General features: G+C 37.9%; 2 protein-coding genes across 6 annotated transcripts in view; one reads left to right on the top strand and one right to left on the bottom strand.

Annotated features, from left to right (window-relative positions):
* Window positions 1-117: 117 nt before the first annotated feature.
* On the bottom strand, window positions 118-16,812 carry LOC117337380 (ATPase WRNIP1-like). Of its 3 annotated transcripts, XM_033898350.1 has the most exons (7): window positions 16,043-16,809; window positions 10,739-10,933; window positions 9,717-9,952; window positions 9,077-9,456; window positions 7,854-7,933; window positions 3,658-3,823; window positions 118-239 (listed from the first exon to the last, which is right to left on the bottom strand). In XM_033898350.1, exons 1-7 carry the CDS (start codon window positions 16,172-16,174, stop codon window positions 142-144), a joined length of 1,287 nt encoding a protein of 428 aa, XP_033754241.1. In that variant the 5' UTR covers window positions 16,175-16,809; the 3' UTR covers window positions 118-141. The 3 variants fall into 3 exon arrangements, with proteins under 3 accessions (XP_033754241.1, XP_033754243.1, XP_033754242.1); XM_033898352.1 differs by lacking the exons at window positions 118-239; window positions 3,658-3,823 and adding an exon at window positions 4,253-4,750 and having other exon boundaries at window positions 16,043-16,812; XM_033898351.1 differs by lacking the exons at window positions 118-239; window positions 3,658-3,823 and adding an exon at window positions 4,949-5,480 and having other exon boundaries at window positions 16,043-16,812.
* A 175-nt stretch (window positions 16,813-16,987) lies between these two features.
* The window catches only part of LOC117337379 (NEDD8-activating enzyme E1 regulatory subunit-like), a 45,328-nt gene continuing 34,826 nt past the window's right edge, over window positions 16,988-27,489 (top strand). For all 3 annotated transcript variants that reach the window (XR_004534799.1, XM_033898348.1, XM_033898349.1), the window contains exons 1-12: window positions 16,988-17,085; window positions 18,804-18,907; window positions 19,784-19,844; window positions 20,026-20,056; window positions 20,292-20,363; window positions 21,342-21,421; window positions 22,188-22,297; window positions 23,766-23,875; window positions 24,464-24,526; window positions 24,761-24,824; window positions 26,882-27,033; window positions 27,290-27,350. Coding sequence is in view for 2 of the 3 variants with exons in the window: in XM_033898348.1 (XP_033754239.1) it covers window positions 17,027-17,085; window positions 18,804-18,907; window positions 19,784-19,844; window positions 20,026-20,056; window positions 20,292-20,363; window positions 21,342-21,421; window positions 22,188-22,297; window positions 23,766-23,875; window positions 24,464-24,526; window positions 24,761-24,824; window positions 26,882-27,033; window positions 27,290-27,350 (967 nt within the window). In the remaining variant the exon portion in view is untranslated. The remainder of the gene's footprint in view (window positions 17,086-18,803; window positions 18,908-19,783; window positions 19,845-20,025; window positions 20,057-20,291; window positions 20,364-21,341; window positions 21,422-22,187; window positions 22,298-23,765; window positions 23,876-24,463; window positions 24,527-24,760; window positions 24,825-26,881; window positions 27,034-27,289; window positions 27,351-27,489) is intronic.

The following is a 27,489-nucleotide window of genomic DNA, read 5'->3' on the forward strand; positions in this document are numbered from 1 at the left end:
CATACTGCGTGATCAGTTATTAGTTTGGTGAGTATGTTCATGTAAGTGAATGGCATAGTGGTTTGCCATAGTTTCACAAAAAAGACATCTCCCAATAAAACACAAAAGACAAAAAAGTTACTTTTTATGTATTTTTTATTGTCACGTAAAAAAGTTGATGTGTTTGAGTTGTGGTGGGAGATAATCTTGTTCCACTGGGTCATCATAATCAGGATTGTACTTGTAACCTTTACCGTAACCTGCAATAAAAAGAAACCTTGTAGACTAGTGCTATCAACAATTAATTCCGTTTTAGAAGCAAGTTAGAGATGTTTGACGAAATGATTATGTCTATCTGCCCAGTTGAAAAACAAAACCACAAAGACTTAGGCCTGAAACTAAGGCACAAAGACCATTGACATTAACGGTTACAAATATCGTTAGCGTGAACCGAAAGATACAAAGCCCACTGGTGTCTAACGCTCGAAGCCCATTTTCATCGACTAGAAGACCATTGGCACAGATAAAAAGACACACAGACTAATGACATAGATCAAACGACAGACCGTTGACACAGATCAACGACACAGACTATTGACATAGATCAAAAGACACAGACTATTGACATATATCAAAAGACACACAGACTATTGACACAGATCAAAAGACACACAGACCATTGACACATCACAAGACACACAGACCATTGACACATCACAAGACACACATACTATTGACATAGATCAAAAGACACACAGACTATTGACATAGATCAAAAGACACACAGACCATTGACACAGATCAAAAGACACACAGACCATTGACACATCACAAAACACACATACTATTGACATAGGTCAAAAGACACAGACTATTGACACAGATCAAAAGACACACAGACCATTGACATTGATCAAAAGACACACAGATCAAAAGACACACAGACCATTGACACATCACAAGGCACACATACTATTGACATAGATCAAGACACACAGACCATTGACACATCAAATGACACAGACCATTGACAAATCAAGTGACACACCGACCAGTGACACACAGTCCATTGACACAGATCAAAAGACACAGACCATTGACACAGATCAAATGACACACATACTATTGACATAGATCAAACATCACACAGATCATTGACATAGATTAAACGACACACAGACTATTGACACATCAAATGACACACAGACCAGTGACACATCAAGTGACACACAGTCCATTGACACAGATCAAAAGAGACAGACTATTGACACAGATCAAATGACACACAGACTACTGACATAGATCAAATGACACACAGATCATTGACATAGATTAAACGACACACAGACTATTGACATATCAAATGACACACAGACCAGTGACACATCAAGTGACACACAGTCCATTGACACCGATCAAAAGACAGACTATTGACAGAGATCAAATGACAGACAGACTATTGACATAGATCAAACGACACACAGATCATTGACATAGATTAAACGACACACAGGCTATTGACACATCAAATGACACACAGACCAGTGACACATCAAGTGACACACAGTCCATTGACACAAATCAAAAGAGACAGACTATTGACACAGATCAAATGACACAGACTATTGACATAGATCAAACGACATACAGATCATTGACATAGATTAAACAACACACAGACTATTGACACATCAAATGACACACAGACCAGTGACACATCAAGTGACACACAGTCCATTGACACAGATCAAAAGACAGACTATTGACACAGATCAAATGACAGACAGACTATTGACATAGATCAAACGACACACAGATCATTGACATAGATTAAACGACACACAGGCTATTGACACATCAAATGACACACAGACCAGTGACACATCAAGTGACACACAGTCCATTGACACAAATCAAAAGAGACAGACTATTGACACAGATCAAATGACACAGACTATTGACATAGATCAAACGACACACAGATCATTGACATAGATTAAACAACACACAGACTATTGACACATCAAATGACACACAGACCAGTGACACATCAAGTGACACATAGTCCATTGACACAGATCAAAAGACACACAGACCATTGACATCAACCAAAACAAGAGGCCCATGGGCCTAAACGGTCACCTGAGTTTTGATATATTTTAGCAAATTTGGCCCCTGTGATCTTGAATGAAGGTCAAGGTCATCCATTTGAACAAACTTGGTAGCCCTTCATCCCAGCATGCTACAGACCCAATATCAGGTCTCTGGGCTTGTTGGTAATTGAGAAGAAGTTGAAAATGTAATTTTTTTACGACGCACGACGCCGGACAAAAGGCGATTGTAATAGGTCAACTGAGACTTCGTTTCAGGTGACCTAATAAACAAAAGTCACTGGCATTAACAGAAAGCCACAAAGGCGATTGCCACAGATAGAAACTAGAACTGTCGTCCAGAGGGCCAACTCATACCCCCCGCTCCTGCAACCCCCATCGTTATTATGTGTTCATTTATAAACGAGATATACAGTTAAATCTCACTTCGTATTCAGTTTTCTTGGTTACCCCAATTCTTTTTTTATCTATATTATGAATAAATTGTTGTACATGATATTATGAAATGATTTCACATGAGAAAATCTTTTCAATTGATCAATTTATAACAAAGAAAATATTAAAAAGGTTATGAGAAAGGTAAAGTGTGAATGGGATTTATTATAAAAATTACGACGTGATATAGATTACACACATCTACAATGTATAAGGATTATTATCATGAAGTTTCGTTGAAATCAGATAAGTAGTTTAGGAGAAGTAGCCGGTACATCGTTGCGTCAAACTCGCCCAAAAAACCTAAGTTTTGTTCCCTGGTTACCATGGTAACCAAAAAATTACGACGTGATATAGATTACGCACACCTACAATGTATAAGGATTATTGTCATGAAAAAACTAACTTCTGTGCCCTGGTTGCCATGGTAACCATAAGAGGAGTAGACCAAAAAACTAAGTTTTGTGCCCTGGTTACCATGGTAACCAAAAAATTACGATGTTATATAGATTACGCACATCTACAATGTATAAGGGTTATTGTCATGAAGTTTCGTTGAAATCGGATAAGAAGTTTAGGAGGAGTAGCCGGTACATCGTTGCATCTACAAACTCGCCCAAAAAACTAAGTTTTGTGCCCTGGTTACCATGGTAACCAAAAAATTACGACGTGATATAGATTATGCACATCTACAATGTATAAGGATTATTGTCATGAAGTTTCGTTGAAATCGGAACAGTAGTTTAGGAGGAGTAGCCGGTACATCGTTGTGTCTACAGACGGACGGACGGACAGACGGACAACCTGATTCCAGTATACCCCCCCTAACTTCGTTGCGGGGGGTATAAAAAAAACTTACAGACATGAACCAAAAGGCATGAAATAGAAGGCACCAAATCCATTGGAGTCAGCCTATACCATTGTCACATAATGTATAGCAGGTTATTTTAGTGAAGTGCAAATTTTTGCTGATTTAGGAACTAGTTTTCAAGTGCTAAAATATTAACCAAAAAGTATTAAAAGCATACTGGTAATTCAGTACCCCTGTAAAGACAACACAAACATCAAATCTTTATGGTAATTCAGTGCCCTTGTAAGGACATAGCACACACATCATTATAAGCTTACTCACCTAAAGATTTCATCAGTTTTGTTGAAGCATTCCTTAGATGGAGTGGGACAGAAGGCTGGGTACCTTGATGACCTTTGACTTGTGTTTTAGCCTGACTGTAAGCTTTATATATTTCCACAGATTTTGGAGCCCTGCATAGGTACACAGTACACTGGGCTAGGACCACCTGTATATAAACATGGTAAGATATGTATAAATCCTCAATACATAGGTACACCGGACTAGGACCACCTGTATATAAACATGGTAAGATATGTATAAATCCTCAATACATAGGTACACCGGACTAGGACCACCTGTATATAAATATGGTAAGATATGTATAAATCCTCAATACATAAATTAGGTACACTGGGCTAGGACCACCTGTATATAAACATGGTAAGATATGTATAAATCCTCAATACACAGGTACACTGGGCTAGGACCACCTGTATATAAACATGGTAAGATATGTATAAATCCTCAATACACAGTACACAGGGCTAGGACCACCTGTATATTAACATGGTAAGATATGTATAAATCCTCAATACACAGTACACAGGGCTAGGACCATCTGTACATGTATATAAACATGGTAAGATATGTATAAATCCTGAATACACAGGTACACTGGGCTAGGACCACCTGTATATAAACATGGTAAGATATGTATAAATCCTCAATACACAGTACACTGGGCTAGGACCACCTGTATATAAACATGGTAAGATATGTATAAATCCTCAATACATAGGTATACTGGGCTAGGACCACCTGTATATAAACATGGTAAGATGTGTATAAATCCTCAATACATAAGTATACTGGGCTAGGACCACCTGTATATAAACATGGTAAGATATGTATAAATCCTCAATACATAGGTACACCGGACTAGGACCACCTGTATATAAATATGGTAAGATATGTATAAATCCTCAATACATAAATTAGGTACACCGGACTAGGACCACCTGTATATAAACATGGTAAGATATGTATAAATCCTCAATACATAAATTAGGTACACTGGGCTAGGACCACCTGTATATAAACATGGTAAGATATGTATAAATCCTCAATACACAGTACACTGGGCTAGGACCACCTGTATATAAACATGGTAAGATATGTATAAATCCTCAATACATAGGTATACTGGGCTAGGACCACCTGTATATAAACATGGTAAGATGTGTATAAATCCTCATTACATAAGTATACTGGGCTAGGACCACCTGTATATAAACATGGTAAGATATGTATAAATCCTCAATACATAGGTACACCGGACTAGGACCACCTGTATATAAATATGGTAAGATATGTATAAATCCTCAATACATAAATTAGGTACACCGGACTAGGACCACCTGTATATAAACATGGTAAGATATGTATAAATCCTCAATACATAAATTAGGTACACTGGGCTAGGACCACCTGTATATAAACATGGTAAGATATGTATAAATCCTCAATACACAGGTACACTGGGCTAGGACCACCTGTATATAAACATGGTAAGATATGTATAAATCCTCAATACATAGGTACACTGGGCTAGGACCACCTGTATATAAACATGGTAAGATATGTATAAATCCTCAATACACAGGTACACTGGGCTAGGACCACCTGTATATAAACATGGTAAGATATGTATAAATCCTCAATACATAGGTACACTGGGCTAGGACCACCTGTATATAAACATGGTAAGATGTGTATAAATCCTCAATACATAAATTAGGTACACTGGGCTAGGACCACCTGTATATAAACATGGTAAGATATGTATAAATCCTCAATACACAGGTACACTGGGCTAGGACCACCTGTATATAAACATGGTAAGATATGTATAAATCCTCAATACATGGATATAAGTGTAGACAGGGCTTGGACCACCTGTATGTTTCATTCTTTCATAGACAATGGAGAGTATGGCAAAACTTTATAGAAACAAAAAAAATATTCAAGTGGAAAATTAAATTTGTGGAGAAATGATGATAAATCATTAAAATTATACCTATGTACATAATGTATTTCAGTTGGAATACCTGTATACCACACCTGATACATACTGATGTTACATACAGGAATCAGCTGGAATACCTGTATACACACCTGATACATACTGATGTTACATACAGGAATCAGCTGGAATACCTGTATACACACCTGATACATACTGATGTTACACACAGGAATCAGCTGGAGTACCTCATACACCACACCTGATACATACTGATGTTACACACAGGAATCAGCTGGAATACCTGTATACACACCTCATACATACTGATGTTACACACAGGAATCAGCTGGAATACCTGTATACACACCTGATACATACTGATGTTACACACAGGAATCATCTGGAATACCTGTACACCACACCTCATACATACTGATGTTACACACAGGAATCAGCTGGAATACCTGTACACCACACCTGATACATACTGATGTTACACACAGGAATCAGCTGGAATACCTGTATACACACCTGATACATACTGATGTTACACACAGGAATCAGCTGGAATACCTGTATACACACCTGATACATACTGATGTTACACACAGGAATCAGCTGGAATACCTGTACACCACACCTGATACATACTGATGTTACACACAGGAATCAGCTGGAATACCTGTATACACACCTCATACATACTGATGTTACATACAGGAATCAGCTGGAATACCTGTATACACACCTGATATATACTGATGTTACATACAGGAATCAGCTGGAATACCTGTATACACACCTGATATATACTGATGTTTCACACAGGAATCAGCTGGAATACCTGTATACACACCTGATATATACTGATGTTACACACAGGAATCAGCTGGAATACCTGTATACACACCTCATACATACTGATGTTACACACAGGAATCAGCTGGAATACCTGTATACACACCTCATACATACTGATGTTACACACAGGAATCAGCTGGAATACCTGTATACACACCTCATACATACTGATGTTACACACAGGAATCAGCTGGAATACCTGTATACACACCTGATATATACTGATGTTACACACAGGAATCAGCTGGAATACCTGTACACCACATCTGATACATACTGATGTTACACACAGGAATCAGCTGGAATACCTGTACACCACATCTGATACATACTGATGTTACACACAGGAATCAGCTGGAATACCTGTACACCACACCTGATACATACTGATGTTACACACAGGAATCAGCTGGAGTACCTCATACACCACACCTGATACATACTGATGTTACATACAGGAATCAGCTGGAATACCTGTATACACACCTGATACATACTGATGTTACACACAGGAATCAGCTGGAATACCTGTATACACACCTGATACATACTGATGTTACACACAGGAATCAGCTGGAATACCTGTATACACACCTGATACATACTGATGTTACACACAGGAATCAGCTGGAATACCTGTATACACACCTCATACATACTGATGTTACACACAGGAATCAGCTGGAATACCTGTATACACACCTGATATATACTGATGTTTCACACAGGAATCAGCTGGAATACCTGTACACCACACCTGATACATACTGATGTTACACACAGGAATCAGCTGGAATACCTGTATACACACCTGATATATACTGATGTTACACACAGGAATCAGCTGGAATACCTGTACACCACACCTGATACATACTGATGTTACACACAGGAATCAGCTGGAATACCTGTATACACACCTGATATATACTGATGTTTCACACAGGAATCAGCTGGAATACCTGTACACCACACCTGATACATACTGATGTTACACACAGGAATCAGCTGGAATACCTGTACACCACACCTGATACATACTGATGTTACACACAGGAATCAGCTGGAATACCTGTACACCACACCTGATACATACTGATGTTACATATAGGCTTCAGTTACCACACAGTTTTTATATAACATATAAACATGATGGTAACTAAAGCCAAGTTCATCTACTTGGTGTAGGTTAGATGAGTTATCGCATAGTAAATTGTTCCAATGATTTATTTGACATGTCACTTTTGATATGTGAACAGTTTCAATGACCTTTGTATTACATACTTTACCATATAGTGTGCACATGCAATAGTTAAACTACAGTTTAGGAAACACACTAAGGACGGTGACGAATAAATATACCACTTACATCACATTCTGGCATCCCCATCAGATGGCAAGCCTGGTAAGCAGAGACAGCCTGGGTCAGGGCCGTAGGATCAGACAGACCTACAAACATTATTATACTGGGGTTACATTGTATACATCAGGATCACAGACCTACAAACAATATCATACTGGGGTTACATTGTATACATCAGGATCACAGACCTACAAACAATATCATACTGGGGTTACATTATGTACATCAGGATCACAGACCTACAAACATTATTATACTGGGGTTACATTGTATACATCAGGATCACAGACCTACAAACAATATCATACTGGGGTTACATTATGTACATCAGGATCACAGACCTACAAACATTATTATACTGGGGTTACATTGTATACATCAGGATCACAGACCTACAAACATTATTATACTGGGGTTACATTGTATACATCAGGATCACAGACCTACAAACATTATTATACTGGGGTTACATTGTATACATCAGGATCACAGACCTACAAACAATATCATACTGGGGTTACATTATGTACATCAGGATCACAGACCTACAAACATTATTATACTGGGGTTACATTATATACATCAGGATCACAGACCTACAAACAATATCATACTGGGGTTACATTGTATACATCAGGATCACAGACCTACAAACAATATCATACTGGGGTTACATTATGTACATCAGGATCACAGACCCAAAAACATTATTATACTGGGGTTACATTTTATATCATAGAATCATAATATTAGGCAAACTTAAAAATATCTTGGTTTACTGTAACCCGACCAGGGGTTTTTACATATGGTAGGTACAAGTAGGTGGTGCTGAACTTTTTTTTATTCAGTTCTGAAAACAGAATTATTTTGTGATCTTAAACAAAAGAAACCCACACCAAGCTTAATTGGGATTGCGAGATGTATTTTGAAACTTGTAAAGCAACTTACAGGCCTCTTGGTCAATGAGAAGAAGTTGTTAATTGTTTAAAGATTTAAGCCTATTTGACCCCAGACACCTTGAATGAAGTTCAAGATTATTCATTTGAACAAACTTGGTAGCCCTTCACCCGAGTATGCTACAGGCCCAATACCAGGTTTCTGGGACTTAAGGGAAAAGTTGATACTAGACAGACTACAACTGGACGATGGATAGATGGATGCCGCACCACGGCATAAGCTCATTTGCCTTTCAGGCAGGAAAGCTTATGATACAAGGGATGTTCGCTTACCAACATCTTCACTAGCCACTCTGATCAATCTGCGTGCAACATACAATGGATTCTCTCCCCCTTCTAACATTCTGGCCAGCCAATAGAGGGCAGCAGTAGCATCAGAACCACGAATAGATTTGTGCAGAGCTGATATACAGTTATAATGTTCCTCCCCAGCCCGGTCATACAGGACATGTGATCTTTGTAGGCCCTCCTTCACATCTGCAGAAGTCACAACAGGTCGCCTTATTGACTGACAGGAGTCCTTGGATTGGCTGCTGTGCTGACAGAGGCGGGACTGTAGGGCCATGTGGAGACTGTTGAGGGCTGCCCTGGCATCCCCATCACATAAATTAGACAAAGTTGTCAGTGCCTGCTGTTCTATATACACAAGTTTCCTGTTAACACCAAGAAAAAGAAAACTCCCTGATTTTTTGGATTTTTTTTTTGTCGATTTTATGAATATCGGAATAAACACATGTACAGAGATAGAGTTTTGTTGTGTATGAAAACAGAATGTATTCCAGGTATGTGTCTGACTCCTTCCCAACAGGTACACAGGCCATGTCACTCTTAAGTACTGCCCCACTAATACCCTTTTATGTTAGATTTGGTTTCACATCACTTCCCCCAAAGACTGATCAGCTGATGGCCATACCTGTCAGATTCAGACACCTCTCCTTCATTTGGACCACACCCTTCTGTTAAGATACCTCCACCCACAGCAAGTACGGCCTTGGTAAGGATATGCTCTAGGTCTGACGGTTCCAGTTTGTCAAGTGTTATGACACGACAGCGACTCAGTAGGGCGCTGTTTACCTGGAAAGATGGGTTCTCTGTGGTAGCCCCTATCAGAATTATGGTGCCATCTTCCACATGGGGCAGAAGGGAGTCCTGAAATACAGACACAAACCAGACTATCTGAACTAATAATGTTATACAAAGCATTCTGTCTGAACTAGCAGTGCCCTGTGACACAGACCAAAACCAAACTGTCTGGACTAGTAGTACCCTGTGACACAGACTCTAACCAAACTGTCTGGACTAGCAGTACCCTATGATACAGACCCAAACCAAACTGTCTGGACTAGTAGTGCCCTGTGACACAGACCCAAACCAAACTGTCTGGACTAGTAGTACCCTGTGACACAGACTCTAACCAAACTGTCTGGACTGGCAGTACCCTGTGACACAGACTCTAACCAAAAAAAAACTGTCTAGACTAACAGTACCCTGTGACACAGACCCAAGCAAAACTGAAAAAACTCTAATCAGTCTCATTCCCTTTTTCGGAGGGTGTATTTGTGGACTACTATTTTGGTTACTATTTCAAAATTGATCAGTATGTAAAAATGAAAGGCTTATTTGTTCACAGGGGCTTATTTGTGGACAGCTAGCTTATTTGTTGATAATTAACTAAGGTGAGGCTTCAATTGTACTTTAATGAATCAAAGTAAATCAATGAGATTACTGAAGACCTCCACAAATCAATGAGTTTATCCAAGACTTGCACAAATATCCAAGACTTCAACAGATAAGATTACCGAAGACTTCAACAAATGACTAAGATTACCCAAGACTTCTACAAATCAATAAGAATACCCAAGACTTCCTCAATAAGAATATCCAAACTTCAATTATAATAGATAAATCACTCTGTTAGTGTATATATGAATAAACCTGTTGTGTTTTGTTGAAACGGTGGATTTCATCCAGAAAGAGAACAGTTTTTTTCCTCAGCATCCTCTGATCATTCCTCGCCACCTTGACTGCCTCCTTAACATCATTGACTCCTGATGTTGTTGCGGACATTTGGACAAATTTAAGAGTACTTCCAGACTTACACTGCTGTGCAATTATCTTGGCAAGTGTTGTCTACAAAATATTAGAACCATGCTATTCACAGACCAAGTATTGTATTAAATCAAATAGATCAGGTATCGTACAAAATGACACAGACCAGGTACTGTTCCAAATGACACAGACCTGGTACTGTACAAAATGACACAGACCAGGTATTGTACAAAATGTAAGAGACCAGGTATTGTACAAAATGTTACGGACTATGTACTGTACAAAATGTTACAGACCCGGTACTGTACAAAATGTTACAGACCAGGTACTGTACAAAATGTTACAGACCAGGTACTGTACAAAATGTTACAGACCAGGTACTGTACAAAATGTTACAGACCAGGTACTGTACAAAATGTTACAGACCAGGTACTGTACAAAATGTTACAGACCAGGTATTGTACAAAATGTTACAGACCAGGTATTGTACAAAATGACACAGACCAGGTACTGTACAAAATGTTACAGACCAGGTACTGTACAAAATGACACAAACCAGGTATTGTACAAAATGTTACAGACCAGGTACTGTACAAAATGTTACAGACCAGGTATTGTACAAAATGACACAGACCAGGTACTGTACAAAATGTTACAGACCAGGTATTGTACAAAATGTTACAGACCAGGTACTGTACAAAATGTTACAGACTAGGTACTGTACAAAATGACACAGACCAGGTATTGTACAAAATTACAAAGACCAGGTATTGTATAAATTTGTTACTGACCAGGTACTGTACAAAATGTTACAGACAAGGTACATTACATAATGACACAGACCAGGTACTGTACAAAATGTTACAGACCAGGTACTGTACAAAATGTTACAGACCAGGTACTGTACAAAATGTTACAGACCAGGTACTGTACAAAATGTTACAGACCAGGTACTGTACAAAATGTTACAGACCAGGTACTGTACAAAATGTTACTGACCAGGTATTGTACAAAATGTTACAGACCAGGTATTGTACAAAATGTTACTGACCAGGTATTGTACAAAATGACACAGACCAGGTACTGTACAAAATGACACAGACCAGGTACTGTACAAAATGTTACAGACCAGGTACTGTACAAAATGTTACTGACCAGGTACTGTACAAAATGTTACAGACCAGGTATTGTACAAAATGACACAGACCAGGTACTGTACAAAATGTTACAGACCAGGTATTGTACAAAATGTTACAGACCAGGTATTGTACAAAATGTTACAGACCAGGTATTGTACAAAATGTTACATACCAGGTACTGTACAAAATGTTAGAGACCAGGTATTGTACAAAATGACACAGACACGATACTGTACAAAATGTTACAGACCAGGTACTGTACAAAATGACACAGACCATGTACTGTACAAAATGTTACAGACCAGGTATTGTACACAATGTTACAGACCAGGTATTGTACAAAATGACACAGACCATGTACTGTACAAAATGTTACAAACCAGGTACTGTACAAAATAACACAGACCAGGTAATGTACGTAATGACACAGACCAGGTACTGTACAAAATGTTACAAACCAGGTACTGTACAAAATGACACAGACCATGTACTGTGTACAGTACAAAATGACACAGACCAGGTATTGTACATAATGACACAGACCAGGTATTGTACAAAATGACACAGGCCAGGTACTGTACAAAATGTTACAGACAAGGTACTGTACAAAATGACACAGACCAGGTACTGTACAAAATGTTACAGACCAGGTACTGTACAAAATGACACAGACCAGGTATTGTACAAAATGTTACAGACCAGGTATTGTACAAAATGTTACAGACAATGTACTGTACAAAATGTTACAGACCAGGTACTGTACAAAATGACACAGGCCAGGTATTGTACAAAATGTTACAGACCAGGTACTGTACAAAATGTTACAGACAATGTACTGTACAAAATGACACATTGCAGGTACTGTAGATAATGACACAGACCAGGTATTGTACATAATGACACAGACCAGGTATTGTACACAATGACACAGGCCAGGTATTGTACAAAATAACACAGACCAGGTATTGTACATAATGACACAGACCAGGTATTGTACAAAATGTTACAGACCAGGTATTGTACAAAATGTTACAGACCAGGTACTGTACAAAATGTTACAGACCAGATATTGTACATAATGACACAGACCATGTACTGTACACAATGTTACAGACCAGGTACTGTACAAAATGACACATATCATGTACTGTACAAAACGACACAGACCAGGTACTGTACATAATGACACAGACCAGGTATTGTACAAAATGACACAGACCAGGTATTGTACAAAATGACACAGACAATGTACTGTACAAAATGTTACAGACCAGGTACTGTACAAAATGACACATACCAGGTACTGTACATAATGACACAGACCAGGTATTGTACAAAATGACACAGACAAGGTACTGTACAAAATGTTACAGACCAGGTATTGTACAAAATGACACAGACCAGGTATTGTACAAAATGTTACAGACCAGGTATTGTACACAATGTTACAGACCAGGTACTGTACAAAATGACACAGACCATGTACTGTACAAAATGTTACATACCAGGTATCCGTATTGTACAAAATGTTACAGACCAGGTATTGTACACAATGTTACATACCAGGTACTGTACAAAATGACACATACCAGGTACTGTACATAATGACACAGACCAGGTATTGTACAAAATGACACGGACAAGGTACTGTACAAAATGTTACAGACCAGGTACTGTACAAAATGACACAGACCAGGTATTGTACATAATGACACAGACCAGGTATTGTACAAAATGTTACAGACCAGGAATTGTACACAATGTTACATACCAGGTACTGTACAAAATGTTACAGACCAGGTACTGTACAAAATGTTAGAGACCAGGTATTGTACAAAATTACACAGACAAGGTATTGTACAAAATGTTACAGACCAGGTACTGTACAAAATGACACAGACTAGGTATTGTACATAATGACACAGACCAGGTATTGTACAAAATGTTACAGACAAGGTACTGTACATAATGACACAGACCAGGTATTGTACAAAATGACACAGACAATGTACTGTACAAAATGTTACAGACCAGGTACTGTACAAAATGACACATACCAGGTACTGTACATAATGACACAGACCAGGTACTGTACATAATGACACAGACCAGGTATTGTACAAAATGTTACAGACCAGGTATTGTACACAATGACACAGACCATGTACTGTACAAAATGTTACATACCAGGTACTGTACAAAATGACACATATCATGTACTGTACAAAACGACACAGACCAGGTACTGTACATAATGACACAGACCAGGTATTGTACAAAATGACACAGACCAGGTACTGTACAAAATGTTACAGACCAGGTACTGTACAAAATGACACATACCAGGTACTGTACATAATGACACAGACCAGGTATTGTACAAAATGACACAGACCAGGTACTGTACAAAATGTTACAGACCAGGTACTGTACAAAATGACACAGACCAGGTATTGTACAAAATGTTACAGACCAGGTATTGTACACAATGTTACAGACCAGGTATTGTACACAATGTTACAGACCAGGTACTGTACAAAACGACACAGACCAGGTATTGTACAAAATGTTACAGACCAGGTATTGTACACAATGTTACAGACCAGGTATTGTACAAAATGTTACAGACCAGGTATTGTACACAATGTTACAGACCAGGTATTGTACACAATGTTACAGACCAGGTATTGTACAAAATGTTACAGACCAGGTATTGTACAAAATGTTACAGACCAGGTATTGTACAAAATGTTACAGACCAGGTACTGTACAAAATATTACAGACCAGGTACTGTACAAAATGTTACAGACCAGGTATTGTACAAAATGACACAGACCAGGTACTGTACAAAATGTTAGACAAGGTACTGTACAAAATGTTACAGACCAGGTATTGTACACAATGTCACAGATCATGTACTGTACAAAATGTTACAGACAAGGTACTGTACAAAATGTTACAGACCAGGTACTGTACAAAATGTTACAGACCAGGTATTGTACAAAATGACACAGACCAGGTACTGTACAAAATGTTAGACAAGGTACTGTACAAAATGTTACAGACCAGGTACTGTACAAAATGTTACAGACCAGGTATTGTACAAAATGACAAAGACCAGGTACTGTACAAAATGTTACAGACCAGGTACTGTACAAAACGACACAGACCAGGTATTGTACAAAATGACAAAGACCAGGTACTGTACAAAATGTTACAGACAAGGTACTGTACAAAATGACACGGACCAGGTACTGTACAAAATGTTACAGACCAGGTATTGTACAAAATGACACAGACCAGGTACTGTACAAAATGTTACAGACAAGGTACTGTACAAAATGACAAAGACCAGGTACTGTACAAAATGTTACAGACCATGTACTGTACAAAATGTTACAGACCAGGTATTGTACATAATGACACAGACCATGTACTGTACAAAATGTTACAGACCAGGTATTGTACAAAATGACACAGGCCAGGTATTGTACAAAATGTTACAGACCAGGTACTGTACAAAATAACACAGACCAGGTACTGTACAAAATAACACAGACCAGGTACTGTACAAAATAACACAGACCAGGTACTGTACAAAATAACACAGACAAGGAGTAATTTTGTAAAGTATGTAGTCTGTACGTGTCACAGTATACGTAGTGCACAGCTGCACTTCTTCAAAAACATTAGACCATTGTGGTGGTAAACAGTTCACATGCAGCTACACTTTTATGAAAAAAAAAGTTCCCTGAGGTGGTAAATAGTCCACAGCTACTAGACAGTTTCTAAAAAACTTGTAAACTATTGATCACATCCATGGATTTATATTACTAGTGAAGTGAAGTGTAAATAATCAATATCTGTAACACTTTACAACTCTGTGTTCAGACATGACTGGTCATTTTTCTGATGACAGTGATGGTTTCACAGAAACAGCATGCATCATTAGTGATACACCAAAGTTTATCCATACACTCTAATAATTGGTTTACTGTCTATAAGTTAAACCATTTTTGAACATGTATAAATATGTGTTCTTTCTATCACCTTCCCACATCCAGGGGGTCCCCACAGTATGAGGGAGGGAATCTGGTCTGTCTGTAACAGGGAACGTAGCAGACTCTTCTTCCCTATCGCCTTGTCTTGTCCTATATACCCATCTAGGCTCTTCGGTCGCATCTGTTCAGCCAAGGGCTTACTGTTGGCAGTCAAACGAATACTGACATTTAATTTCAGAGTTTCTCATTTCCATCACCTGAGAAATGACTTTCTTGATGATCAGACTTATCGGGAATATGAGAGTGGATTGTTTCCTTTCCAGGAGGACTGAACGTGGAGGTGTTATTTTTCATACTACAATCAGTGACAGCTGAATTAGACTGTTTGTTATTGTAATCAACGTCTCTTAAAATGTCTACACATTCAATGTCTGCGGCGTTCCTTTCGCTACGATTTGTGTTTTCGTCTTTCGAGAATAATGTAGATTTGTTCAAGAGTCCATCTTGATCCTGTTGACCTAGGACTCGAACCTGTTGTTGTTAGTTTCTGTTTCTTCTGCACAGGACTGGTCTCCGACTTGCCAGGCTTCAAACACCCCCATGCATTTGTGTCATTTGATTTGCGTTTGTTTGTTATTTTTGGACTGTCAGTTATCTTATCAGGTGTAGTGGTGGTGTTTAGACACTCATTGACGTGGATGTCTATCTGTGACTGTCTGAAATCCCTCTGACAGACCGGACACTCCACATTTCTCTCCATCTTTCACTCCTCCGGCTGTACACATACAGTCTGTAGATTCAAGGGAGGGCACTCTCAATCTCGCCTGCTTCGAAACATCGAGACATTAAACATTGTTTATTCGCATAGTGCATACAACTTTATCACTGTAGTACGATGATTAATCACGCAAGTTGTCCAAGTAATGTAAGTCTGCTGGAGAGAACGAAAGACGTTGGACCTAGATCTAATATAACGACGTTTGTTTTTATTTATATTTCCCGCAGAAACAGACTTGTCTCCCTTCATTCCAAGATGGCGACTACCGGTAAAGACGGAGTAGACAAAAACAACAAATATGATCGACAGCTCAGGTAAGTCCCAACACTTGACCATTGTGTACGTTGGTGTCTTAAATGTAACACGGTTTACTTCGGTACGTTATTCAATTTAACAAAGGCTATATGCGAACTCGGAATTCGCAGATAGATTTCATCAAACACACATACCTGACATAGCTTGTCAGTGGACCTTGATAGGATACATAAGTACGCAATACATCTGCTATACATGGGGTATTCGAGATATATACTGCCCCCCCACCCCTCCCCCTCCCCCAACCACATGTTTAGTCTTATATTTGAAAAAAATAGCCAGAAATACCTATATATGACCAGTAGTAACAGTAAGTAGTAGAGAAGTAGATGTAAGTCCCTCCTCTTGTAGGAGGACCAGTCATACAGACTGTGATTGGAAGTTGATGTTGCAGTGGTGATTGTCACTGTTTGGGTGATTGACCAGTCTATCATTACCAATGTGCCCTAATTGTACAGGACATGATACCAAATTCATCTTACAGTATAATCAGTAGTACTAGTACTAGTTCATTGATTCTCAATCTTTCCTCTTACCTACCAACAGAGACCTATATACTAATCTCTACTATCAGTAAGAAAATAATTTATCTTTCATGAAAGGAGAATACTGCAGCCCTGTGAACACACAAAATATGCGATAATTTTTAATGAAAAAGACAAGTGCACTTTTGCCAACATTTCCCCATTATTGTATCGTCTATTAACGTCGGTGAATAACTAATTTTGTGTGAAAACGTTTCTATGCTTGTTTTCTGAATAACCTGTTATATCACTTGATGGTGTCGGCCATATTGCACTTAAATTGACTTTATAACCATGTAGGGAGAGTGACATAGGACACATTTTTAGTTAAAATATATAAAAATAAAACAAAGACATACCGAAAAGTCAAGACCACATAGTCTGCAAATAATTATAGTTCATATTAAAATATCAACAGTAATTAAAAAAAAAAATTTAAAGAATAAGAAAAACACTTTGAAATGACTAATGACTAGTGTTCTATTCCATGTCTTACAGTCAGTTTATTACAGTCTATCAGCATATATCAATATATATGGTAGTTATATATATATATATATAATGCTTTCATTCTGATAGCTGCATGACCATCCATCCATACCAACTATGATAGGTCCCCTTACATCTTCCTGCTTATCCAGCTGTCTGACATCAATTGACTGGTGACCAGCTGGTCAGGTGTCACTCTGTCACTACCCTTGCCCTCAGGCCATTACCCGTATGTTTTACCTGTAATAGACACCTTCAGTACAATTAACAATTCTATCAATAAATATACAGTAATTAAGCCCCAGATCTGGTCAATTCATTTTCAATTTATTTATTACCTTAACAGTTTATCAGTACAAATATATACAGAACATACATGACAGTTAATTACATGAAATACAGACAAAAGATAGTTTATATAATTACAAACCCACAAAGACCTCACATACACACCCAGACCACCCAGATCCTCCTCCTCCTCCTCCATCATTATATTTTCACCCAACATGTTCTTAATGCCAGCTGCAGTGAACAAGTCTATAGTGGATATGTTCAAAATTTTACGTCTCAGCATTTGTTAAAAATAAATTATATATTAATTAAATCAAATGTTTTTTTTATTCAACTTGAAATTAATCATTCGTTCATTGCCTATTTTAAATTCCTAAGTGAGTTACAATAACCTTGTATTCTGTTTATTCCAGATTGTGGGGTGACCACGGTCAGATTGCTCTGGAGTCTGCCAGAGTTTGCCTTGTCAATGCTACAGCCACTGGTACCGAGATCCTAAAGAACCTTATTCTACCTGGTTTGTTATTATTGTCTATATTTCCAGGTAGTAGTGAAACGATTCACCATGATTACGATGAATCACGATTTATCGACGTCAATTCAATTCTTGATTTATTATATCCTGATTTTGATTCGATTTATTTCTACATGCTAGAATAAATTTCCAGTTTCAGCGAAAACTGAGAGCTACTCAAATGATACATTTGATTAGATGACAGCTTGTAATATGAGCTCACTCAACCAGTCACAGCGACTAGTTGATCCATTGACTTCTTTAAAACCACCAGTATGGAAGTATTTCGGCATTCTGTCAGTTGGAGGAAAAGCAGACAAAAACACAACTGTCTGCCAAATTTTTGTTAACCTTTGTTTGTGTGTTATTTGTGAAAAAAGAATTAATTCTAGGCTTAATATGTAATCAAATCGCAAATAATCGAATTGTGAGGTAAGAATCGAAAATTGAATCAAATCTGATAAATACCAAAATATTGTTTTACAAAAGTTTGGTTTCTGGTGTGATTCAGTGTATTGATCTACCTGTTGAGATCTGTGAACATGCAGATATAAATAGATATAGCGAGGTCAGATTTCAAAATTTCTAAATGAGGGAGTCCATCTTGAGGCTTGGCAAGTATATATTTTTGTAAATGAAAAAAAAAGTAATGATATCAGTAGTATTGAGTATGAGCCATTGTTTGAAACAGCCTTTTTAAAGTACTAATAGGTTAATTAAGACTTATGTTATACAGATATAAATTTGTATTTTTGTTTTAAAGAAGCTTTTAGTTTTATTTCAGTGACAGACAATTTCATAGGTCTTGACCAGTTGATGAATATTTGTATAATTATAGAAACAACAACAAAATGACTAATAATATTCCACTTTATACAGGGATTGGAGCCTTTACAATTGTTGATGGTAACAAAGTCCAGGGAGAGGATGTAGGCAACAAGTAAGTCACTTTCTTATACACACAATGTAAATGGAATTAATCATCAAGTATGTAGTAAAACTCTGCTAGAATTGCTGTAAGAGACAAAGTAGTTCCGTGTACAGGAGAACTTAATGGCTCTCAAGACTCCTGATCATCAGTTATAATCTCCTACACTAACACATCTGTTTTGTATTTGTAGCTTCTTCCTCACCAAAGATTCCCTGGGCGAGGTAATGTGATGTTGAATATTCATAAAAGCTTAATAACATGTACTGCATTATCAATTAATTTGAATATTACAGTTCAAATCATTAATGATCATTTGTAATGTTTGAATAATGCATTAACTGGAGTATAGAAATGATAATTCAATATAAATCAATCATCAAATTCTAAATTTTTGTTCAGTTTACATGCCTAAAGGAATCTACATTTTGTATATGTACTGGTATGTTATTCCCACAGTCGAGGGCCAAGGTAGCTACAGAGTTGCTGGCGGAACTGAATCCTGATGTTACTGGGGACTTTGTGGAAGATGTAAGATATAAATTGCTATATATATATATATACATATATACTTTGATCAAATTAATGTGTGTGTAAAGAGATTTTATTGCTGTACAGACTTAAAGAAAAGTTTACAAATTCATCTTCTTTTATGATGAAGCTTTGGATATGGGATCTTATGATTAGTGTATCAGTGTGAATTGGACCATTATTAATTGTGTAATCTCGTGCTTGGATTGTGTTTTCAATATGATAATACCAGCTGTTTTGAAAAAAAAAGTATAGTTTATAATCAGCCTGTGCTTAAAGAGGCTTACCCGCAGAGAGATCAGAAAAATTGGCTAATAGAAAAAGATTTTTTACACATGACAGATTGTTGGAATTGTTGAGTTTTTCATTTTATTTTCCTTATAAAACGCTGAAAAGTGATATTAAAACTTCATTTTTTAAATATTATTTATTTAATCGCAACCCGCAATAAGTCCCCGCTATAAAGTGGAGTCTAATTTGATTGACACATCAAAGAAACAAGCACGTGCACAGTGCCGCACAGTGATAACTTCAAAGGCAGCGGCGATTTACAAAGAAGATTTGCCGTTATATTCCATACATTTCCCTCTCAGGTTGAGTTTTAAAACGTCTTTTAAATACATATTCTGTAATTGTTTTCAAGAAATAAAGTCGGAAAGCCTCTAATTTTGTCACATAGAAACGTGAACTGAAGTTTATTTAGTGATCGGAGATGTGCCGTTACCATTATTAATTGTGTAATCTCATGCTTGGATTGTGTTTTCAATATGATAATTCCAGCTGTTTTGAAAAAAAAAGTATTGTTTATAATCAGCCTGTGCTTAATTGTTAAAATTTTGTTGCCTTAGAAGTTGGGTTGACTAGACTTATATGTTAGGATTTAGTAAAGCAAAGATTGTAAGCACAATTTGATCTTCATTTTTGCATTTCAGGTATTTATTGCTTAGGTCATTTAAAAAACTTGTTCTCTGTTTAAAGCATCCAGAAAATCTACTGCAGTCCAATCCAAGCTTCTTCAACACATTTACAATGGTGATAGCCACAAACCTTTGTGAAAGGTAAGGAACTTGGTAGAATTTACAGGGTCAGACACACCTTTAATTGTGAAAGGTAGGGAACTTGGCAGAATTTTCAGGGTCGGTACAAACCTTTGTGAAAGATGTTGATGTACGTACATGTCTGTGGTAGACTTTTCTCATATCAATTACTATTAAAAAAATTTACTGTTCATGACAGGTTAATAATTAGGTGTGTTAAAACAGATTGTGTTATGAGTCTTACTTGCTGTATATTGCTTGTCCATTTTCAATACCTTGATACCCAGATGGAACACTATCTAAAGGTAAATGTTATATTCACCATGACTCCAGATCCATTTTCAATAAGTATTTCCGGGTAGATAAGTAAATTTTTATTATGAAATGTAACAAAAATCACTGGGAGTTACTGTACATATCCAGTAGGCTGTGTTCTGTAACAATCCTAAACAATGTTCCATATTTGGTTATTCTGATTTTAATCATTACAGGCGAATTATCATGCATGCAATGTATATGTGAAACCCTGGTAAATACTAGCCACAATATACCACTCAACTAAAGCTTTAGCTTGATCGGTTGAGCGTAAGTTTAGTAAGCCATAGGTCCCGCGTTCGATCCCTTATGGGGGCAGTTATTTAAATCTAATCAATCATGTGCTATGTTAAATATGCCTAGGGGGCAAAACCAATTGTAAAATATTCATATGAGATATTGCAATGTCATTTAAAAACATTGTGTAGGTCAATGATTTAGGTTAACGCCATAATAATTTGATTTATTGAAGGACATTACTACAGTTGAGCAAACAGTTGTGGACGAACAATATCCCGCTCCTGGTGTGTCGCTGTTACGGATTTGTTGGTTACATGAGACTGGCAGTGAGAGAACACACAGGTATGTATGACAGTCATTGTAAGTCTTGGTTATCAAGGTTTATTGACTACATAAGACTGGCTGTGAGGGAACACACAGGTTTGTATGACAGTCATTGTAAGTCTTGGTTATCAAGGTTTATTGACTACATGAGACTGGCAGTAAGGGAACACACAGGTATGTATGACAGTCATTGTAAGTCTTGGTTATCAAGGTTTATTGACTACATAAGACTGGCTGTGAGGGAACACACAGGTATGTATGACAGTGAGGGAACACACAGGTATGTATGACAGTGAGGGAACACACAGGTATGTATGACAGTCATTGTAAGTCTTGGTTATCAAGGTTTATTGACTACATAAGACTGGCTGTGAGGGAACACACAGGTATGTATGACAGTCATTGTAAGTCTTGGTTATCAAGGTTTATTGACTACATGAGACTGGCAGTAAGGGAACACACAGGTATGTATGACAGTCATTGTAAGTCTTGGTTATCAAGGTTTATTGACTACATAAGACTGGCAGTGAGGGAACACACAGGTATGTATGACAGTCATTGTAAGTCTTGGTTATCAGGTTTTATTGACTACCGTACATAAGACTGGCAGTGAGGGAACACACAGGTATGTATGACCTTGTAATTTGATCTTTATACCCCCGCAACGAAGTTAGGGGGGTATACTGGAATCAGGTTGTCTGTCCGTCCGTCTGTCTGTAGACGCATTTTGTCCGGACAACTCCTCCTAAACCGATGGGCCAATTCCGATGAAACTTCACACAGATATTAATGATCATGTGTAGATGTGCATGCCACTTTATTTTTCTCAAAATTATGGTTGCTATGGCAACTGGTCACTATAAACAGGTTTTCTGATAAGAACCATAACTTTAAGTTTGTCCGGACAACTCCTCCTAAACCGAAGGGCCGATTTCAATGAAACTTCACACAAATATAGAGGACCATGTGTAGATGTGCATGCCACTTTCTTTTTCTCAAAATTATGGTTGCTATGGCAACTGGTCACTATAAACAGGTTTTCCGATAAGAACCATAACTTTAAGATTGTCCGGACAACTCCTCCTAAACTAAATGGCCAATTTCAATGAAACTTCACACAAATATAGAGGACCATGTGTAGATGTGCATGCCACTTTCTTTTCTTTTTCAAAATTATGGTTGCTATGGCAACTGGTCACTATATTACTGGGTTATCTTAGTTAGCCTCTAATTAACAGTTTCAATTCACCATTGACTCGTGCAGATTGCGGGGGTATTAGTCAGCCATCCTGGCGACAGTTCTAGTTTGTTTTGACCTTGTGTTGTGACCTCGTGCTATAACCTTTAGTTATGACCTTGTATTATGAACTGGTTTTTTTTTTTGACCTTGTGTTGTGACCTTGTGCTATAACCTCTTGTTATGACCTTGTATTATGACCTTGGAATTTTTTTGAGTTTGTGTTAATTTAAAACTTTTTTGTTTCAGTAATAGAGTCCCACCCTGACAGTAGCCATGAAGACCTAAGACTAGACAGGCAGTTTGATGGACTTGTTTCATATTGTGATTCACTAGACCTTGACACAATGAATAAGAAGGTGAGGTACCATCTATGGTGGTTATCATACCACACTTCCATTCCTAGACCTTGTGATCACTTCATTTAGTGAGCATGGTCATCAAATAGATACAGTGGGCTATTTTAATTGCTCTTTATCTGTGTTTCATCATCCACCTGTCAATAATCCTCAAAGGCTTTCTGTTATCACTATTTATTGAGAAAGTGCTGTGAATCTTTATCCAAATAAGAATAATAACATTTGTAGGTGTCCCACAGTCCCTAGTTGTGCAGGTTGTATTTTGTTTGATTAGAATTTTGACAGTTCAAGTACAATAATCTCAGGGAGAACTAAGGATTTTCTCCAATTTTTATTTGTAGATTTCTCTAAGGAAAAATGAGAAAAGTATAGAAAACTTAAATAGAAACAGAATGGTTGACACCCCTCTGGGATTTCTTGTATTACTACACCAGGAAAGCAAAGAGAAGGGTGTATGTTAACACCCTTCTCACTTTCTTTTAGTTGTATTGCATTGATTTTTGTTCTCAATTTTTTCATTCTCCTTTGTCCAAAAATATGATTGGAATTGTTTTATCATTGTAATATTGAAATATTATGTTGCTGTAGGATCATTCCCATACGCCTTGGCTGGTAATCCTGTACAAGTACCTACAGGTGTGGAAACAACAGGTAAGGTTCTATTTCTGTAAATCTTCCTGTCACCCATAAAAGATAGATTGATGCCTGGTTTGGAGCTAGAGTACTTCCACATATAAAACACCTGGAATAACCACGAGTCTATAGCTCTCTGATACATATTGTACAGTAGCATGCTGAGAAGAAGGGTGGCATGCTACATTTGTTAAAGTAAATGACACTTTGAAGGTCAGAGGTGTCATCTCTATGAATCATTTTTTATTGCAGCATAGTGGTGAAGCTCCAAAAAACTACAAGGAAAAGACACAATTCAAAGAGCTTATCAAACAAGGTGAGTGAAACCAGAATTATCTCCCCTACTACAGAATCACCGCCAATGCTTGATGGTGTTATTTTAATAGAGCATCATACGGAATAATCTTCGTTCCTTACCTAGGGTAGTTTGTGTTCCTCAGGAATCTGTGTTCCATCCTGTGCTGTCATGGTTGTGTCCTTGTGTGGGACAATTTACACCAATTGATCTGGAGATCATGTGACAGGCTCGTTATGTTTTTCATCACACATTCAGGCAGTTATTACTACTCCTCAAAATGATCCAGGCTGTTAATAGGGAGGTAAACCTTATCAACCTCCAGAAAAAAAAACTGTAATTTGCACAGGTACCTTTGGGGTTGAAAATGCTGAATAAAACCTTCTATTCCTATGTTTAATATAAAATTAAGTGGTCACTGACCTCGTGGCCTGTTTACTAATGCCATCATTATTAATAATCCTAAGATATGAGTACTTTTCTTGTTGATATTTGGAAGTGTGAGTTGAGTGTCCGTTATTGGTTTGGAGGTGTGAGTTGAGTGTCCATTGTAGGTTTGGAGGTGTGAGTTGAGTCTCCGTTGTAGGTTTGGAAGTGTGAGTTGAGTGTCCGTTGTAGGTTTGTGAGTTGAGTGTCCATTGTAGGTTTGGAGGTGTGAGTTGAGTGTCCATTGTAGGTTTGTGAGTTGAGTGTCCGTTGTAGGTTTCGAGGTGTGAGTTGAGTGTCCGTTGTAGGTTTGTGAGTTGAGTGTCCGTTGTAGGTTTGGAGGTGTGAGTTGAGTGTCTATCCTATGTTTGGAGGTGTGAGTTGAGTGTCTGTTATTGGTTTTGAGGTGTGAGTTGAGTGTCCATTGTAGGTTTGGAGGTGTGAGTTGAGTGTCCGTTGTAGGTTTGTGAGTTGAGTGTCCGTTGTAGGTTTCGAGGTGTGAGTTGAGTGTCCGTTGTAGGTTTGTGAGTTGAGTGTCCGTTGTAGGTTTGGAGGTGTGAGTTGAGTGTCTATCATATGTTTGGAGGTGTGAGTTGAGTGTCTGTTGTAAGTTTGGAGGTGCGAGTTGAGTGTCCGTTGTAGGTTTGGAGGTGCGAGTTGAGTGTCTATCATATGTTTGGAGGTGTCAGTTGAGTGTCCGTTGTAGGTTTGGAGGTGTGAGTTGAGTGTCTGTTGTAGGTTTGGAGGTGTGAGTTGAGTGTCCGTTGTAGGTTTGGAGGTGTGAGTTGAGTGTATATCGTATGTTTGGAAGTGTGAGTTGAGTGTCTATCGTATGTTTGGAGATGTGAGTTGAGTGTCTATCATATGTTTGGAGATGTGAGTTGGTGGCCTTGTAATTTTTTAATGGATTTTATTTTTGTTTTGGTTTTTGGGGGTGTGAGTTGAGTGCTTTGTAATTTGGGGGTTAGTCTATCCTATGTTTGGAGGTGTGAGTTGAGTGTCCGTTGTAGGTTTGGAGGTTTGAGTTGAGTATCCTGTTGTAGGTTTGGAGGTGCGAGTTGAGTGTCCATCGTAGGTTTTGAGGTGTGAGTTGAGTGTCCATCGTAGGTTTTGAGGTGTGAGTTGAGTGTCCGTTGTAGGTTTGGAGGTGTGAGTTGAGTGTCTATCGTAGGTTTGGAGGTGTGAGTTGAGTGTCCGTTGTAGGTTTGGAGGTGTGAGTTGAGTGTCCGTTGTAGGTTTGGAGGTGCGAGTTGAGTGTCCGTTGTAGTTTTGGAGGTGCGAGTTGAGTGTCCATCGTAGGTTTGGAGGTGTGAGTTGAGTGTCCATCGTAGGTTTTGATGTGTGAGTTGAGTGTCCATCGTAGGTTTGGAGGTGTGAGTTGAGTGTCCATCGTATGTTTTGAGGTGTGAGTTGAGTGTCCGTTGTAAGTTTGGAGGTGTCTGTTGAGTGTCTATCGTATGTTTGGAGGTGTCAGTTGAGTGTCCGTTATGTTTCTAGATAAATTATATTATGAAGGTGTTACTTAAGTGTTCCTTCTACTTCAAGATGAGTTGATATTTAAATACTTTTGACATTGTTTGGTGGTTCTGGTCTCAGATTAGTATAGATAGTATTTGTTGAGGTTATTACGGTAACATTGATGTCCTGACCAGGTATACGTAAGAATGAGGAGGGTGTTCCCGAGGATGAAGAAAACTTTGATGAGGCCATAAAGAGTGTTAACACCTCGTTAGTCCCTACCAGGATCCCTGGTGATGTCCAAAGGCTTTTTGAGGATTCCTGCTGTAAGGAGTTAAACTCAGATGTAAGTCACCCTTGTGAAGGTCACTGACTCAGATGTAAGTCACCCTTGTGAAAGTCACTGATCCTACGGTATCCAGAGAATGAAGATCAATAACCTTGACATTCAAGTTGATTTTAATTGATAAATAATTTAATGTGTATATCATAATGGTTGTCAGATACAGGGTGTATTATGTTTTCATGTGAGTGGATGTTGGGCTTGTAGACAATGTCTGCTCAATATACATTGACAGATCTATATTTATTCTATTTTGCAGAGCAAGCCATTTTGGATCCTTGTACGAGCAATCCACGAATTTGTGGAAGGGGAAGGCAGAGGTACGACATTTTGGTGTTACTTGGTTTATGTGCAGCTATATTTGAAACTGATTTCAGTAAACTATAAAAAATATCTTGAATATTTTATAAAAGCCACAGTCACTATTACCAAGTATATTCTGTATGTATGATAATGTAT

Source organism: Pecten maximus, chromosome 11, assembly GCF_902652985.1.
Source record: "Pecten maximus chromosome 11, xPecMax1.1, whole genome shotgun sequence".
NCBI lineage: Eukaryota > Metazoa > Mollusca > Bivalvia > Pectinida > Pectinidae > Pecten > Pecten maximus.